Source organism: Amblyomma americanum, chromosome 4, assembly GCF_052857255.1.
Source record: "Amblyomma americanum isolate KBUSLIRL-KWMA chromosome 4, ASM5285725v1, whole genome shotgun sequence".
NCBI classification, from domain to species: domain Eukaryota; kingdom Metazoa; phylum Arthropoda; class Arachnida; order Ixodida; family Ixodidae; genus Amblyomma; species Amblyomma americanum.
Window position 1 is genome coordinate 81,393,492 of NC_135500.1, and position 18,523 is coordinate 81,412,014.

At 44.2% G+C, this 18,523-nt stretch overlaps 1 protein-coding gene across 2 annotated transcripts; it reads right to left on the minus strand.

The window, feature by feature from the left end:
- Positions 1-239: 239 nt before the first annotated feature.
- LOC144130203 (uncharacterized) lies at positions 240-18,523 on the minus strand. 2 transcript variants are annotated; one of them, XM_077664189.1, is made up of 5 exons: positions 18,078-18,523; positions 17,221-17,314; positions 16,617-16,692; positions 4,874-4,985; positions 240-420 (listed from the first exon to the last, which is right to left on the minus strand). In XM_077664189.1, exons 1-5 carry the CDS (start codon positions 18,091-18,093, stop codon positions 302-304), a joined length of 417 nt encoding a protein of 138 aa, XP_077520315.1. In that variant the 5' UTR covers positions 18,094-18,523; the 3' UTR covers positions 240-301. The 2 variants fall into 2 exon arrangements, with proteins under 2 accessions (XP_077520315.1, XP_077520314.1); XM_077664188.1 differs by having other exon boundaries at positions 4,856-4,985.

Consider the following 18,523-nt stretch of genomic DNA (forward strand, 5'->3'; position numbering starts at 1 on the left):
TGTCTTCTGTAGTCTGTCTTGTCTTTTATAATCTGTCTTCTGTAGTCTGTCCTGTCTTGTGCAGTCTGTCTTGACTTCTGTAGTTTGTCTTGTCTTCTGTAGTTTGCCTTGTCTTCTGTAGTGTGTCTTGTGTAGTGCTCGTACACTGTGTCACCTGTCAATTAACACAGGATTTGTGCGTTATGAAGTAGGCAACGCACACAAACGCACAGCTTGTTAATGGTCGCCTGTCAATTAACACAAGCTTTGTTCATTCCAGAGTAATTCATGCACAAAACCACTAGAATTGAAATGAAAATGATCAATTTTTTCTTGTTCGTGCTTTTTTCAAGCTTGCTGATGCACGCTGTCGAGCATTGTCCTGGCCGCAGGTTCCTAGATACATCGCCCATGAGCCAAGAAAAGTGGTCTTTTTCTTGGCTGAAAAAAGAAAATTAGAGTTCACCGCAGCTACCTGCACAAAAAGAATGTGAAAGCGTTGACGCCTCCTCGACACTGGTCGCCTTTCAAATTTGGCGCCATGGTTGTTTTCTCGTTGACATGATTGGTTTTCAATTACCTCTTATTCTACCCTCATTTCATCCCAGAAATCATTTCGATTTTTCGAATTTTCCGCCATGCATCGTTCCCGCCCACTCACTGAATACCCGCCCAGTCTAATCACCCGTTCATTGCCTTTTGCTTCTCATTAATTACCTAATTGCCTATAATTTATCATTTATTTTCCTATCTCTTGGTTACGTATAGGTCACTTATCACTGGTAACGTGATTGCTCATTTCGAGTTTTCATACTTGGCGCCAAGGTTTGGCTTTGTCCATACTTCCAGTTTTTCAAATTTGGCGCTACGCTGTAGCTCCACCTACTTCCAGCGTTTTCAAATTTCGCGGCAGTTTTTCTCTGGCCCAGCCACTTTTTGGACATTTCTGGCTGTAAATAACTATCCGATTACGAAATTTTTTTCGCGCAGCATTCTCACATCCTCTTCCAATTACAACCACTCGTATGACGCCATCTCTTCTGACTTGCCCACAACTGCTGCGAACACGATCCCCGGCCACATAGCCTAGTAAAGTTCTTACTTTATTTAAAATATTGTAATATTGAACAAGGCTCACGACTGGCCGAGTTGTTACTGACTCACCTTAAAACCAGCCAGGAGACACAACACACGAGAAGACATGAGCTCAAGAAGAGGCTGGACTAACAAAAATTTCATTGAAGGTTTTGATTGATTTGATTTGATTTGTGAGGGTTTAACGTCCCAAAGTGACTCAGGCTATGAAGGACGCCGTAGTGGAGGGCTCCGGAAATTTCGACCACCTAGGGTTCTTTAGCGTGTACTGACAACGCACAGTACACGGGCCTCTAAAATTTCGCCTCCATCGAAATTCGACTGCCATGGCCGGGATCGAACCCGCGTCTTTCGGGACAGCAGCCGAGCGCCATAACCACTGAGCCATCGTGGCGGCATCATTGAAGGAAAGTCGCAAAAGAACACCCGCGAAGAGATACGGGCGCACAATACCCCAAAGCAGTGAAAGAGCGAAGTGCAATCAAAAGTCACTGGCATACTAATGAATTATCTAAAAAAGCAAATTCCTTACGGTGAAGGTTTACCGACGGCTTAGTCACACGTGTTCTTAGCCTTACCGATGTAGTAAGCCTCAACTATCTACCGACAGATTTATCCCTTCTGTGAACCACTGATGTGTCGTGGAAATTAGGCGTGCAAAGAGACAGGTCATCCTCACATTTGCATTCACAACATTGAGCGTGCATTGCCCGATTAGAATTTGCCTTTCCCCCATAGAAGTGAAAGTGCTCAGTCAGGTACAAATTCAGATATTTGCCTGTCTGCCCATGGTAGTTGCAGCCATAAGGCAGTAGAACGCAATAAACTCTATTACTTTTGCAAGTGGTGAAACTTTTTGTGACACTCTCCATTGTCGACAATTACCCATAGTTTATCAAGCCTTTTATTAATGGCGGCGCAAAGACCTCCGGTCTTGCACTTCGCTGTTAAGACAACAGCAGCATTACGCTTTGCTGCGACTTTCTTGAGACTGTGAAATACTGTGGAGGTAAGGTATATGAGCATCATCCGAGTATGTGTTCCTTACCCTCGAGCGAGTGAAAACGTACTATGACAGGTTGGTGAGATGGGCAAGTGGGAACCCAGCTGCCATATTAGCTTGGAAACCTGCTACAAGCATGCGTCCTCAGTACAGTGATGGCATGACTTATGTAAAGCTGATGTCATGCACGCGATTGCACACCCATTAAGTGTTTCCACCTTTACTGACCTTAACCAGCGACAAATACACCTCTTCACTATCCTTCCCCAGCCACGAGTGGTCCGACTCGTGGCTAAAGAGAGCCTTCCCCGATCTTTGGCTGTAGCCCCGACAAACATGGTCGTCCACAAAGCGCAGGTCTCAAGAAACTGCTAACGATTCTGCTTAGACAATTCTGATGTAAAAGAGGGCCTTGACCGCACGCCTTGAAGACTCTTAAAACATCTTGTGCCAAATTATGTGAGCCTTCTATGTCCAGAAAAATTAGGTAGTCATGAACATAACGAATTGCTACTATGCAAAGGTCTTCCAAACAGGGCTCTAATGCCTTATCGACCTTAGACAAAAAAATGTTGCTGAACAAAGGTACGACCTGCGTGTAAATACCGCCCTGCCAACTGACAAATGTGGATTTGCAGTAAAAGAACAGCAGCCCCATGAAGCCAGCAACCGAAATCATGCAATCGTCAGTAAAAGCATGTTCATTGTTCACCCTGATGCAGTTTTACACGCCTCAGAGGTCTATCATGTGACAATGAATAGTACAGGCCCTCCATGTCGATGCTCACTGCAGAGCACCTGCCCAGGTTGCTGTCCACAAGAAACTAGATCTCCACAGAACTCCACTTTTGTGAGTTGGCAGGGCGCTATTTACATCAGAAATCAGGCGTATGCAGAGGGCCCCAGGTCGCACCGTTCCTCCGCGACATTCTTCTGTCCAGAGTCGATACCGCATCAAAGCCCTGTTTGGAAGACCTCGGCATAGTAGCATTTCGTTATGTCGATAGCTACCTAATTTTCTTGCACAAGGAGGGCTCACATAATTTGGCACAAGACGTTTTAGAAATCTTTAGGCATGCGGTCAAAGCCTATCTTTTACGTCTGAATTTCCCTAAGCATAACCGTTTGCAGTTTTTTGATTTAGACCTGCGCTTTGCGGACGACCACATATGTTGGCACCACAGCCCAAGATCGGGAAGCCTCTTAGCTATGAGTCGAGCCACTCTAGGCTGGTGAAGGACAGGTTGGCAGTCGCATGCATCACGACCGCTTTGTGGAAGTCATGCCATCACAGTGTTGAGAATGCATTCTCGAAGCAAGTTTCCAAGCTAATGGCACCTGGGTTCCCATTTGCCCATCTCGCGCACCTGTCAGAGTGTGTTTTTTGCTCGTTCGAGGGAACGGAACACCACTCGCATGATGCTGATGTAGTTGAGCAGCACAAAAAGGCGGCCTCTATACCTTACCTCCACGCCATTTCACACCGTCCCAAGAAAGTTGCACCCAAGTATGATGTTGCTGTTGTCTTGACAGCTAAAAGCGAGGTAGGAGCCCTTTGCACCACCGTTCAAACTAGGCTTGATACAACTACGGGTTCGCTATGCACAGTGGCAGATAAGAAATGTTCACCACTTGCAAAAGTAAACCGGTTTTTTGCATTCCACTGCCTCGTAGCTGAAACTACTATGGGCAGACAAGCAGATATCTGAATGTGCGCCTGGCTGAGAGCACTTTCACTGTATAGAGAGGAAGGCGAATTTTCACCTGACACTGCACGTTCAATCTCGTGAATGCAATCGGAGGACAACCTTTCTCTTTGCACGCCTGATTTCCGCGGCACATCAGTGGTTTAGGGAAGTGATAAATCTGTCCTGATATAGTTGAGGCTTACTACATCGGTAAGGCTAAGGACATGTGCCTGGCTAAATCGTTGGTGAACCTTCACTGTGGGGAATTAGTTTTTTAGATGGTTTACTAGTGCGTCAGTGCCTTTCGATTGTTTTTTGCCCTCTCACTGCTTTGGGGTTTTGCGCGCGTGAATCTCTTTGCAGGTCTTCTTTTGCCGCTTTCCTTCAATAAAATTTCAGTTGTTAGACCAACCTCGTCTTGTGCTCATCTCTTCTCCTGTGTTGTGTCTTCCGGCTGGTTTTAAGATGTAATACTGAATGCCAGAAGACAACCATTTTAGAGTCAAGCGCAATTATAATGGCTGCAGCTATAATGAATGTTCATTTATTACAAAAATAGTGCTTACTTCATTAATTTATGCATGAAGTAAATGACACTGCATCAAAATAACAAGTACTAACCCTAATGGCCAAACTGCAGTTACAGCAAACAAGGGGACACCATAAACCTGCCCCACATGCAAAAGCTTGCACTTCAGGCCAATGAAGAAATCAGATCAGATTACTTCCTAAACTGCATGACACTGCCATGCAAAGAATGCTACAAGCAATAAAGGAGCCACAAAAAAGCGAACTGTAGGTAGCAGCTAATCTCATGCAGACAAGCTACAAGGTCAGACCAACATAGACGTGGAAGGAGAAATTAGAAAAAAAAGCCACAACAAGCACATAATAATTTTAAAGGTTTTCACAGCACACTCAGCCCTTTAAATGGCAGATACTTTCCTGAAAAAACATAACAGAAGCGGCAATTTTTTTCCACAATCAATTTTTTTCATGTACTTCATTATTCTTGAAGCATGGGCGGGCATAGAGTAGTCAGATTAGTGCATGCGTTCCTAAGCAATGCCATGCCAAAAACTGTACTTACAGAAAAAGCTTGCCTTACTGAGTGAATACCACTGGCCATCCACTAATTTCTCAGCCTGCTCCAGGTCCCTGGCACAAATCACACGCAACTTGGTGGCTTGCACAACTTCCATGCAACTCTTGGTCTTTAGCTGGAAAAAAATTGAGGGATCAGCGAGATATCAAATTTTACATGCATTGCTTTATTTCAATGACCGACTAAGAAAAAAATAACGTTTTCTGTGAGTGCAACTATTTTTTCACACTAGCTTTCTACAGTTTAACAGTACCTCTTGCTGGGCTAGTTGGTGTAACATTGTGTAACAAAAGATAAAAAACAGCGCTAATTTTGACACAAACCACACAGAAATACCAGAGAGGACGGCCGCTGACCCCAACTATGTTTATTGAAAGCCACATGTTGCATATATATACCCCGAAGAAGGTGAACGCATGCGCATTTCTTATATGGTAATAAAAAAAGGAGAAAAAAGAAAAACAACACCAAGAACACACTCAAACCAAAACTACTGATTATCGCGTATTCTTTAGCAATTTATACGCGCTTTCTCGTAGGAAGATAGAAGTGGTGCTGACGCACATACCACCGCTCTCTTTGATAAAAAAGGCTTAAGTTCCCGGGCTAATCTATCTCTGCTTCTAGCTAGTTCACAGGTTTTTTTTTCGCTTTTATCAATGCAGGAGCGGCAATGGGCATGTAGGTTTTCGGACGTATTTGATGCGTTCCCTAACGATCTTTTATGTTCCCCTGCGCGCTCGTTTACGCAGCGTCCAGTCTGCCCGACGTACACCTTGCCACATGCAAGAGGGATCTCGTAGACCACTCCCGTGGCACACTTTACGTAGGGCTTCGAGTGCTTTTTTCCACACCCAGGTTTGGCCTTGACACCGCTGCTAACCTTGGGGCACATCTTGGCCAGTTTGCAGGGGGCGGATATGACCATGGGGACTCCGTACTTGTTGCCAACTCGTTTTAAATTGTGGGACACCTTGTGAATGTACGGTATCACTACTGGTTTGGCTTTCCCGAAGTATTCTTTCCAGTGTTGTTCCTTTGGCTTGCCCTTAAGTTTCTGGAGCAGTGCCTCGGTCACGGCAGCCTAGACGTGGTCCGGGAACCCTATTCCTTTCTTCCGGGTAACCGTGGAACCGCAGGACTGTCGGAACGTGGACGAGCACGGGCAAGCCTATTCCGAAATCTAGAACTAGACTAAACAGAAAACTGGTGCCACCGCCTGATAAGAAGCTAAGAAGCCGTGCTGCTCGCTTCATTTTTTCAGATTATTCTCCGTACTCCAGTGTTACATCTTTAAAAATTCGCGCTGATCTGCATCCGCTATCACTACGACGGAAACACGCCCGCCTTTCTCTCTTCCACAAAACTTTATCATCATGATCGTTTGCGCGACGACTTCTTTCAGTCACCCCGTCATTTTTCCTCGCCGTGATCACGCCTGCAAAGTGAAACGCCCAGCATGCCACTCGGCCCATTACGCACAATCATTCATCCCCAAAACCATAGTTGACTGGAATAACCTACCATCAGATATTGCCACTGAAGTTAACACCGATCAATTTCATCAAATGCTGTGGACTCATATCTGAATTTGACGTCTCTGTGCGTTTTTGGTGTTAGCTATTTTAATACCTTTGCATCTTGTTCGACATTGTATTCCAGTTTTTTCTCTTTTTGTGTTATCCTTGAACCCCCAGTGTTTCAATTTTCACACTTTACTCTTATCTTCATTCGAACTTTAATCCACTACCATTATTGGTGTTTGCGTATTAGTGTGTTTCGTGTGCCCCCCCACCCCCTATGTAATACCCTCTTCCAAGAGGGCATTTAGGGTATTTGAATAAATAAATATATAAATAAATAAATAAATAAATAGAGAAACGACCGCATGGCGGTGCCTGCCATCCGGAAAGTTTGTTGACCCAGTATGGGCCTTTCACGTCCTACCAGGGTAACACGAAAACCAAATCTCGACTGATACGTATGTTTTGCGTAGGTGCATGCGCGTGCATATGTTTTGTGTAGGTGCAAGTGGCAACAGAAAAATTAAATTGCGCCGAATCGTTTTTTTGTACCGCTGCTGCATAAAAGCCTGGCCACCAACTTCTTACGCCTGTAAACATAATAATAATAATAATAATAATTGGTTTTGGGGGAAAGGAAATGGCGCAGTATCTGTCTCATATATCGTTGGACACCTGAACCGCGCCGTAAGGAAAGGGATAAAGGAGGGAGTGAAAGAAGAAAGGAAGTAATAGGCGCCGTAGTGGAGGGCTCCGGAATAATTTCGACCACCTGGGAATCTTTAACGTGCACTGACATCGCACAGCACACGGGCGCCTTAGCGTTTTTCCTCCATAAAAACGCAGCCGCCGCGGTCGGGTTCGAACCCGGGAACTCCGGATCAGTAGCCGAGCGCGCTAACCACTGAGCCACCGCGGAGGGTGCTGTAAACATGGTCTAATTCTGATCATTGGCACGCTTACACGAGTCGCGCGAGGTAAAGCATTTGTTTGTTCATTTAGTTACAGTTACTTACCTAAATACCTCCGAAGGCCTTTTAGAACTAAATAAGAATGTCAAACTGGATCAGTTGGAGTGGGTTCACTGCTGTACTGCAGCGCGAAGAGCCGAGACGATCGGGAGGAAGCTCCGTGTGCTCTTTCCTTCTGTCGCATGCATGTTCGGGCTCTTGTTTAACGATGAAGCTTCCGCACTTACCCCCGTACGTTGTTTTTTGCATGCTGAACACGCTTTTGAGCAATAATTATGGCTGCGTTTCGGAGCTCGCAGTGCTTCTCATCAAAACTAGTGTGCGGCGAGATGTAGTTGCTGCTGTTACGTATCGAGACAACGAGCAGAATTACTTGCGTACGATATACATGTATGCGTACCGCTTCTCGACGACTTTGCCGTTCTGACATAAGGCCAAATTTGTATGAATTCTGGCGCCATTGTCGATCGTCAGCCATGACCAAGCGCTCATGAATAATAATAATAATAATAATAATTGGTTTTTGGGGAAAGGAAAATGGCGCAGTATCTGTCTCATATATCGTTGGACACCTGAACCGCGCCGTAAGGGAAATGGGTAAGGGAGGGAGTGAAAGAAGAAAGGAAGAAGTAGGTGCCGTAGTGGAGCAAATGTTTGCTTTGCTCAAGTATACTGGGTTTATATAATCGCTTTTTGTTCAGTTAGGTGCAGCTGCGTGTGCTGCACGCTGATGAAAGATTAAGAGAGTTGATTGTGCTGCCATGAGGTTCAAGCAATCAGGGAAAAGCCAAAAGGCACACAGTGCTTAACGAGCTCCAAATAGTTCAAGACTGTGTGCCTCAAAGACAGTGTTGGAAGTGGCCTTAGCTCCGCATGGATGTGAATCAGCTGGAAAAGGCAAAGAGTTTACAAACAGGTAAGAAAGTAATATAACGAAAAGAGAAATATTGATGCACATATTTTGTGCAGGCACTTGCGGCATGCTGCGTACCACAAGATTGCCTCGTTAACGTTTAAGAGGCTAGGGGAGAACAACCGACGGATTCTGCCAAGCTGTGGGCTGAGCATTGTTCGAAAGAAGTACCATACCAAAACTGGTTTATATACAGGCTTCAAGCATTACACTGAACGCCCGAACGAGAGAAAGTAAACGGCACTGGCAGAAGATTGCGCCGATCTGTGGTTCTCCAAAGCGCGGGCCGCAGCGAAGCAAGCGCAGCCGGACGGCCGGCCGACTCTCCGTGAATGGCGTCACTTCCGCCAAATCTCCCTATCTTCCGTCGCCCCCACCCGGCGCTTTCGGAAGCGACGAGGGCGTGCCGGTGGCGGGTTTTTAAGAAACGATTGCAGCTCTGTTTGCGGACAGAATGGGGGAAAAAATTTACACACATGATTTTCAAGGTCCTTTCTTCCCAACCACAACATTTCATGCGATTTGAAAACCGTTTCAGCTTCCGTTTAAGTTTTTGCAGCAGTGCCTCGGTCACGGCAGTCAAGACGGGGTTAGGGAACCCTGCTTTACGCAGTCTATTCATCTCACCCTGGAAGCTCGCCTGCACCATGTGAGGGCATGACTTGAGGAGTACAGATTTCATAGAAAGTGTGGCAATAGCCCTTTTAACAGTTTTTGATTGAGCCTAATCGAACTGTAAAAAATATTTCTCGGGCCTAGGAAGGTAGCGCCAGCAAACACTTCCGTCCCCCCGCTTAATGTTAACTTCCAAAAACTGCAGGCAGTCCTGTTCAGGAAGCTCAAATGTGAAAGAGACCCCCTTCCCATGTTGTGTGAACATTTCTAAAATTTTCATGGAAGTCTCCTCATAGCGGACTTTGTCATGTCTCTTTAAAATCACTAAAAAATCGTCAACATATCTAAAAATGTTTAGGACAGTTCCATCGTCAGTTAGTGATGCTAAAATGTTGTCAATGGATGCAAGAAAAATGTTACATAACACTGGCGCGACACATGAAACGATGCAAATGCCCTGGCGTTGTAGGAACCGCCGGTTGTCAAACTGGATGAAGGTGGACTTAATATAAAACTCTAAAAGAGCCATAAAATTGTCGACACTTACGCCTGCCTTGTTTTGAAACGCAATAGTGCCGCTTGCTTCGATACACTGTCGAACAGCAATGTAACATTTTTCTTGCATCCATTGACAACATTTTGGCATCACTAACTGACGATGGAACTGTCCTAAAGAATTTTAGATATGTTGACGATTTTTTAGTAATTTTAAAGAGACATGACACAGGCCGCTATGAGGAAACTGCCATGAAGATTTTAGAAATGTTCACACAACAAGGGAAGGAGCTCTCTTTTCAATTTGAGCTCCCTGAACAGCACTGCCTCCAGTTTTTGGACGTTAACATTAAGCTGGGGGACGGAAGTGTTTGCTGGCGCTACCTTCCTAGGGTCAAGAAAGATTTTTTACCGTTCGATTCGGCTCAATCAAAAACTGCTAAAAGGGCTATTGCCACCCTTTCTATGAAATCTGTACTCCTCAAGTCGTGCCCTCACATGATGCAGGCGAGAATCCAGGGTGAGGTGAATAGACTGCGTAAAGCAGGGTTCCTAACGACGTCTTAACTGCCGTGACCGAGGCACTGCTGCAAAACCTTAAGGCTAAGCAAAAGGGGCAACGCCGGAAAGAAGACTTCGGCGAAGCCAAACCAGTGGTGATACCGTAAATTTACAAGGTGTCCCGCAATTTAAAACGAGTTGGCAACAAGTACGGAGTCCCCATGGTCTTCTCCGCCCCCTGCAAATTGGCCAAGATGTGCCCCAAGGTTAGCAGCGGTGCCAAGGCCAAACCTGGGTGTGGAAAAAAGCACTCGAAGCCCTACGTAAGGTGTGCCACGGGAGTGGTCTACGAGATCCCCCTTGCATGTGGCAAGGTGTACGTCGGGCAGACTGGACGCTGCGTAAACGAGCGCGCAGGGGAACATAAAAGATCGTTAGGGAACGCATCAAATACGTCCGAAAACCTACCCGCCCATTGCCGCTCCTGCATTGATAAAAACGAAAAAACTGTGAACCACGAATTGGGGAAATTAAAATTCTAGCTAGAAGCAGAGATAGATTAGCTCGGGAACTGGTAGAAGCCTTTTTATCAATGAAAGCGGTGGTATGTGCGTCAGCACCACTTCTATCTCCCTACGAGAAAGCGAGTACAAATTGCTAAAGAATACGCGATAATCAGTAGGTTTGGTATGAGTGGGTTTTTGGTGTTGTTTTTCTTTTTTCTCCTTTTTTTATTACAATGTAAGAAATGCGCATGCGTTCACCTTCTTCGGGGTATATATATGCAACATGTGGCTTTCAATCAACACAGTGGGAGTCAGCGCCCGTCCTGTCTGGTCTTTCTGTGTGGTTTGTGTCAAAATTAGCGCTGTTTTTTTATCTTTTGTTACACAATCTTTCTACAGTAAACCACGCTTATCGCGACCTAATTCACACTGACTTGCTGCACGGTCCCAGCACTACTGTGTATAGCTCTATGGTTTCAAATGCTTGTTAGCTCCGAGCCCTTGGGCTTGCACTCGTTAATGCAAAAAACCTCGGAAAGGGCAACCAGAGCTTCCAGCTTTAAGTCATAGGTATTCAGAAGCTCAGTGGTCTGTGGGAGAACTTTTGGCTGGGTGACACAGTAGCAAATGCTGCTCCAGCTACTTTCACTCCATTGCAAAAAACTCGCACAGCAGAGACCTGTCCTCCATTTTGCATTGCAGAAACAATCACTGAAATTCAAAGCACGCTTACTAAATGCACACCTACCTTCCGACACAGCTTCATAATTATGGGTATAATTATTGCAATGAAATACCAGTCAGTACATGTAGTTTTCAATTTATCCAAAAATTATAAGCAACCGACAAACAATAAACATTAAAGGGGAAATAAAATAACCAGAATTGTTTAAAAATCTATAAGAAGAAATATGTGACATCCACTACACTCCCGCAGTTCTTCGGCTTTGTGCACCTTCAAACCACACTTTCTTACAGGCACATTTGCACAAATATTGTGTTCAACCTGATCTTTAAGAACCTTTTTTGGGTGCAACAGTAGGGAGAAACCAGGTTTTTACCCAAAAACGAAGGGCCCTACACATTGCATCACAAGCCCAGATGGTGCACTTGAGTCGCCTCTTCCATAAGACTCCAATTTTCCAGTCCACCACAAGCTGCATGATCCCTGTCTGCTACTAGTCAAATTTCACTATTCTACCTGGCTCAGGGCCTCCCACTGCTTTTCTCACTCTTGGAATCCTGCAGCCCTAGCAGATCATTAGCTGTTTAATTATTTACATTTATGCAGTGCCACGAAGGCATAACTGCAAGGGGGAATACATACATACACAATCAATCCTACAGCAAGAGCCATCCTTTTGTACAGGATGGGAAAGAATCTATGGCAGATGATAAAAGAGCGTCAACAGCGCATTCACATCAGTCAATTGTTCAGGGAAGGACAAGACGAGGAAAAGCAGAAAAACTGCAGCTGTGCACATCACAATTCCGACAACAGTGCTCGGAACTTTGCCTCAGACTGGCATTCAACGATGCACTGAGGCAGCTTACAACATTCATTGATCACATGCAGAAAGAAAAAACAGTTTCAACACATTAGTACAGCACTTTATCTCACGTATTTTCTAGCCGTGGTTGTGCCTTCTGGACACTAAATGAGGTGGCAGCAGATAAGTTTCGGGGTTAATAGTAGTTTCCTTGAAATAAATGCGGTAAAGAAATTCTAACTTTATTCGTAAATGGCGTTCCTCCAGAGAGTCCCAGTTCAGGTCCTGCTTGATACTGTTACTTCGATAATTAAAAGTATATTTGTTGGTGACAAACCATGCCGCCCGATTCTGAACGTGTTCCAGCATATCACAATAGGTTCTGACGAGAGGGTCCCAGACTACATAGGCGTACTCCATAATTGGTCTGAGGTTAGTGAAGTATAAAAGTTCCTTAACCTTCTGAGGAGCGTCCCAAAAATTCCTTTCCAAAATATTTAGCATTCTTGATGCCTCTGCCAAAATATATTGTCTGCTTTCTCCATCATTATTCTCATTTTAGCACTGCACTCTCCACAGCAAAACTGCTGGATATTGTACTATCAACAAGTTTGTGTGGCGTGCAAGTGGCTTGTATCATGACGAATAGGTGTGAATATAGCCTAGCCAATTTGCCATGCCACAACTACAGCTGCAGTCAGATATCATTTTGTGCAGCAGCACAATGGCCTTCGATTTTACAGTGAAGCGTGCAGCATTTTGTTTCAAACATGAGTGTGAAGGGAAGACTGTTTATGTTGCATGAAAGAAAGGAATGACACCATACTGGAGTTTGCAAGAATAACCTGTGGACATTACAATACACTGCCACCCTTGCTTTATCTTTGCCAGCTAACAAACTCCATAAATTATCTGCAAATGCTTTGGTTCATAAAGACAAGCTGCCATGCACTCATTTGAGCACAGTGGACTTTCCCTCAAGCCAAACTTCAGTACATGAATGTCTCACTATATTAGGCAGATCTAATTGGAGTGAAGATTTGCAGTGTATTCCAATGAGTCAGTGCGTCACAGTGAAGGTTATGAAAACAAATGCAAGTTTATGAGCTTCATAAGTGCATGAGCTTGCCCAATCTATTTATGCATGTAACTGAGAAATTTGCCTTGAAAAGATGTTTGCAGCTGCAGGTCACAGCACTTCTGTGCCAGGTAGCCCATTACAAAAGAAGTCTGCATAGACAGCGTGATAAGTAATGTAAGTATGGTTGAATATAAAACTGACTATCCTTGAATATAGAACTTAACATCCAGGTCATAGCTCTTGGATCTAAGCTTCACATATTTCTGCATAATAATATACTGCGGATACAACTAACTAAGCAATACAGCAAGAGAGAGTTTTTCTAATGAAGTGAAAAACAATATTTAGCTGGCATTCAAAACCACTGACCTGCTACTCAGCGAGGAAGGGAATCAGAGAGGCAAAGATGAAGGAAAAGAGGTGCAGAAAATTGTTAATGTCTAGAAAATAATTATAAATTTAAAGAAATTTTAAGGATTGATGCAGCCACTACATTTGCTTGGTTTTATGAGGTTTAACACCCCAAAGCGGCGCAGGCTATGTTAGATATTAGAGAAATGAATAAATCTTTAAGTGTGCTAGCATCACAGAGTTCCTGCACCTCTAAAATTTCATCTCCATCAAAATGCAACCACTGAAGCTGGAATTGAACCTGAATCTTTCGGGTGAGCAGATGAGTACCATAACCGCGGCTCCCATTTGGGGTGGCATGCTTAGTTTAGTTTATTTGGGTTTAACATCCCAAAGCCACTCAGGCTACGAGGAACGTTGTAGTGAAGGGGTGACATGCAACAAAGTGGTGACTAACAGGCTTTACAAAGTTCACTACAGAGAGAGTGAGCATTGATAAGGTATTAGAGTTTGTCTAGTCTACCAATGCCACATATTTGCACAGATAATTCATTACAAGTATAGGGTGCCTATGACAGGCTCTGGGACCTGAAGCGCAAAGCAATATCTCCATAAAATGAAGGCAAGAGCAGAGTTCCTTGTTGCCAGCAACCACTCCACTACCCAAAAGGGAAGACAGCTTTTAAAAATGCATGTCCTGCCTATGCCTATTCGATATTTCAGCTCAGATTTTGATTTGCATTTATTGCCAACTCACGCAGCTCTCTCCTCTATTTCTTAGCATTAACCCTGTGATTTTTCTTTCAGTATTTCTTTCAGTATTTTTCTTTCAGCACTATTCGCTATTTTAAACCTTTTAGAGTACCACTTTTTGCCCGACAACTTTGTAGCAGCAACGCAGTTTAAAATTTTTCCTTTTGAGCATACTGCAAGGCGCTGTTCGTAACTTCTGCGTGCATGCCAAAGGCCTTAAACCCCAATCTACTCACAGCCATTTCTTTCAATTGCTCTGCATTTGTGTACGACCTGGCTCAAATGTGCAGATGACCTGGCCTAGATGTACTCTGTTACCACTTCCAGTACCTCACTATCTATCGTAAAATGTTCTCTTTCCGGATTGTTGAGTATTTTAGCTCTGTTCATTTGCGCACTAAGTATTTATATCCGCCGTCATGAACTACAATTCCTCATCACTGATACTACAGCAATAACACCATGAAACGAGATGTAACTTAAGCCGATGTAACAAAGCCGTTCTCCACAAGTCCGCGTTTCCCAAACCAATCCATTGCTAGACAGAGAGGGTCACCTCATCTAGCACTGTCACATCTAGTTCACTCTATGTGTTCTACGCAGTAAGCAACCATTGATTTCAGGTCAGTGCTGCCAAAAATACACTTATGACAAACTTCATACGCTAGGACTTACGAATTCGCTCTCTACAATCATCTCCACCCATACGTACTCACTAGGCTTTCTCGTCACAGAAGGAGGCTGGCACTGTAGTGTGGTGTTTATCTCTCGTCAGTGTTCACACATGAACACATGTAGTGTATTTCTTTAATGTTTCCGCTCGACATATTGTCAAAGACGAGAGAGGACACTCAGTTTGTTGTTTCGTCAGTGACAAGTTTTCGCTCGCCACATTTCTGCCAAGGCCTGGCTTGGCGACTGTCAGTCACGTTGGCATCGCTCGTTACAAAGCCTTTCACACCACTGAATACCTGGCCATCATTGGTGCTGCTGCAGTCAATCTAGAGTGACCACAGAGGTTTTATGTGCGTAACCGATAAGTGCTATGCCAACAGGTTTTGCTAGCAAGCCCACAGGACCCCATCAGCATCACTAGCAAGCAGTGACTGTTGAGAGGCGATTTCAAAGACGTTTTGATATTTGAGGCCGCACTCCATGTTTTTACTTCATGCGGGTGAAGGTTGAAGTGGCTCCTAGGTAGGCCAATATTATGTTGCACTCAGTACCTATGATTCAATCTTGCTAGAATGTGCCTGTTTATGACCAGTAAAAAAATAAAATTGTTAGTGTTTAGAATTCTGTACCCCTCCCCTCTAAACAGCAAGAGCACAGCTGCTTACGCAAGAAACAGGAATAGAGATATCTAAAATAAATCGAAAAAAGAGGAAGTGCAATGCATGTGTAATGCAGAGAAGATATAAGCAGTACCACACTAAAACACTGGGAGGATTCCAAGAGTAGGTGAATGCATGAATGGGTGGCAATCAGATGGCTAAATAAGATTAGGAAATTTGAGGAAAAAGGGCGGTAGCATGTGGCACAGGATACAGTTACCTAAGATGAACTGAAAAACCATTGTTCTGCACTAATTTTAACGGCACATTCACACGACAGACAAAATCACTAACTCCAGGAACGGATTGCGCATCATGCGACTCAATGTCAATCACCATTGCAAATGGCACCAGCACAGCGGACTGCACATGAGGAAAAGTAGACATATTTTTGCTCTCAACTTTGAGCAGCAGTCAGCTGCGTTTTTAAGATCAAAGCTCTAAAGTACGGCAACATTGGCACTTTGTTTTACTGACATGAGGGTGCTCGTGAGCGTGCAAGTCCCATGTTTGTTTTGCACCAAGTGTGTTAATTGCGAGGTATGTTTAACTAAAGAGAGGCATCTAACAAGGGCGTCAGCCCTCCGCTATGGCAGCTCTTCTTTAATTCCCTTCTGTACCCCTCCCTTATATCACGGTTCAAGTGTCCACAAAAATGTGAGACAGTTACTGTTACATTTCCTTCAATTTTCCTTCAACTAATTTTAAATTTTTCAAGGATGCAGCTTTAAGAAGGTAGAGGTACAAACTCTGCAGTATAACCATATGCTATGGCAATAAACCAGCAATAAATCTGTGCTGACAGCAGCTTGCCCAGTGCATTGCACGGATGCTATGCCATACAAGGATTGGTGTCATTGTGCAATGTTACATTACTGACTGACAATTTGGTCTCTTTATCAGAAATAGTGGTAAACCATCATCGTAGAGCACAATGTTTTTAAAGGAATAAATGAACATATAGGTCCTTTTCGAGGACAAATATGCATACCAGGCAACAGGTGTGCAAAGTCAAAGCACGTTTATGTTAACAGCAGCTGCGTGAAGAGCTACATCAGCGACTATATTTTGTACAAGTCTACAGTTCCGGTAATTATAAGCTGAGGTACTGCTGTGAAGTGCGTGTAGAGTTTACATGCATTTATAAACCTAGCTGCAAGCCTATGTTGAAAATATTTTTCTGAAATATGAGTCACTGAAAAAGAATAACTACTATGAACGGATCAAGAGGGATGACACAGCCGAAGGCAGGAAGCACGCATGGCCCAATAGATGCTGGCAGCTGGCAACTGCAAATAAATACATCCAGAGCAACAGCTGTCAGTGGCTGTAGCAATGTCATGAATGACAAGAGATGAAATCGTCTACTGCTTTAAAAACTAAAATTAGACGTAATATAAGTAAATAAAAACCAATGAGCTAGCCCATGACAAAAGAAATGAACAGATTTTATGTAATGCACCCATATACATTCTTTGAGAAGAGTCACAGTGACTTTTATAACCCCACTGAAAGATGAGCCGGCTGAAATACCGCTCACCAATTTGAATATAGGATGTGGAGGTTTTCATTACTTCCTATCATGGTGCCTTGCACCAATGTCTAGGTATTAAACTGAAAGTTGCAACCAGTCTGCCTTGTTTAAATGAAAAGAGAATGGAAAAAAGCATGCCTTCGCTAGCAATAAGCTTGATATCTCACAGCACAGCTTATCATCATAAAAATTTGTAGCGCATTTAACAAATCTGCATACAATTAATAACTGCACACATTTGTCGACTGGCAATGCAAGAAAGGGCAAGAGAAACAAAAAATACCAAAGAACACTCGTGAGTAAAGTGAAGGGAGGTCTGTGGGTAGGCTCCCGTGCCTGGTAAAAGTTCCGAGCTCGGATAATCGCCGGCAGCACAGCTGATGGCACGCAACCAAGAATAAATAAGTGAAAATAAGTAACAAAAAAACCATCGACAATGGCGAACGACTTGAATGCGGGCCGCACAAGCGAGGGATATAGCAAAAAGGTAGAAATCCTAAATAAGTGTGCAGTTGCATCCCCGACAGCTCGCAGGGCTTAGAAGGTGAGGAAGCATCGACGCATACAGCTCAGGAGACGAAAGATTGATCTAACTTTGACATAACACTGTCTCAAATCCTGTTCCACTGGGGAAGCACAGATAAGTTTACAAATGACAAGACGAGGAATATGCACTAGCCTTTCGCATGCTATCACTGTCTCAGAATAATTTAGTATGACGAATATTAAGGCATAAGCACTAATCCGATAAGTACCAACCCTGAGCAAAATAGTGCTGTGTCTGATCGCAGCTGGCCTAGCGCGAGCGCTCCGTCGCGCGGCACTTCTCGCTCATCGTCTTCTACGCAGTGCAAATCCATGCTTTTGTACTGAGTGTCGAAGCGCTAGCAAGCGACAGCGTAACTCTGTTGTGATATCTGGTTCCATTTTTATTTACCACGGCGCGCGAAAACTAAACGCACATAAAGACAATGCGAACAACACTTGTCATGCAGGATTTAGGCCCTGCTTTTTTGGCGCCGCATTATAGCTGCGGCAACTGCGCATGCAGACTGCCTCCACTCACATCCCTATATAGCCGCATACAAATAGCGCGTATGAATACAGATCATTAGCAAAGAAACGCTGAGTGGGACTCACCGGTCATGCGATTCATCCAGGCTTAGTAAAAGCGTGCAGGAGTCTTCGTTGCCTTTACAGATGACAAGACGTCGCAGCACTGTCTTTCTTCGTGGCTTACCCGTTGAAGCTCGCCAATGTTGTCAGGCCGTAATTGTGGTCGTTGGCTCCCAAAGCACACTCCTGCTCACATTCCTATTGAATGAGTTCTTCACACGTGTCCGCCGTACAAGCACTCAAGCAATGCCTCAAAGAGGCAAATAATACAAAACGCGACGCGTCGTTTGCGCTGCAATGGCGCCGACGGCTGCGCTTTCACTTCGCTGAAAAATTGCAACCGACAAAGGTTATTGTGTTCTATTAGCCGAACGTTCAAGCATCGCCCGGTCTATCCAATATACACTTGTTTGCAAGAGAGCGGTATCTCGTAGACAACACCGCAAACACAACCTGAAAATGGGGAGCTG

Bases quoted from the DNA above. Each gene is read 5' to 3' on its own strand.
- LOC144130203 (XM_077664188.1), bottom strand. The intron at 16,693-17,220 runs GTATTTTTTGTT...ATTTATTTGCAG, and splicing joins TTACTCACGAGTGTTCTTTG to TTGCCAGCTGCCAGCATCTA. The intron at 4,986-16,616 runs GTAGTTATTCTT...ATTTTTTTCCAG, and splicing joins TCCCTCTTGATCCGTTCATA to CTAAAGACCAAGAGTTGCAT.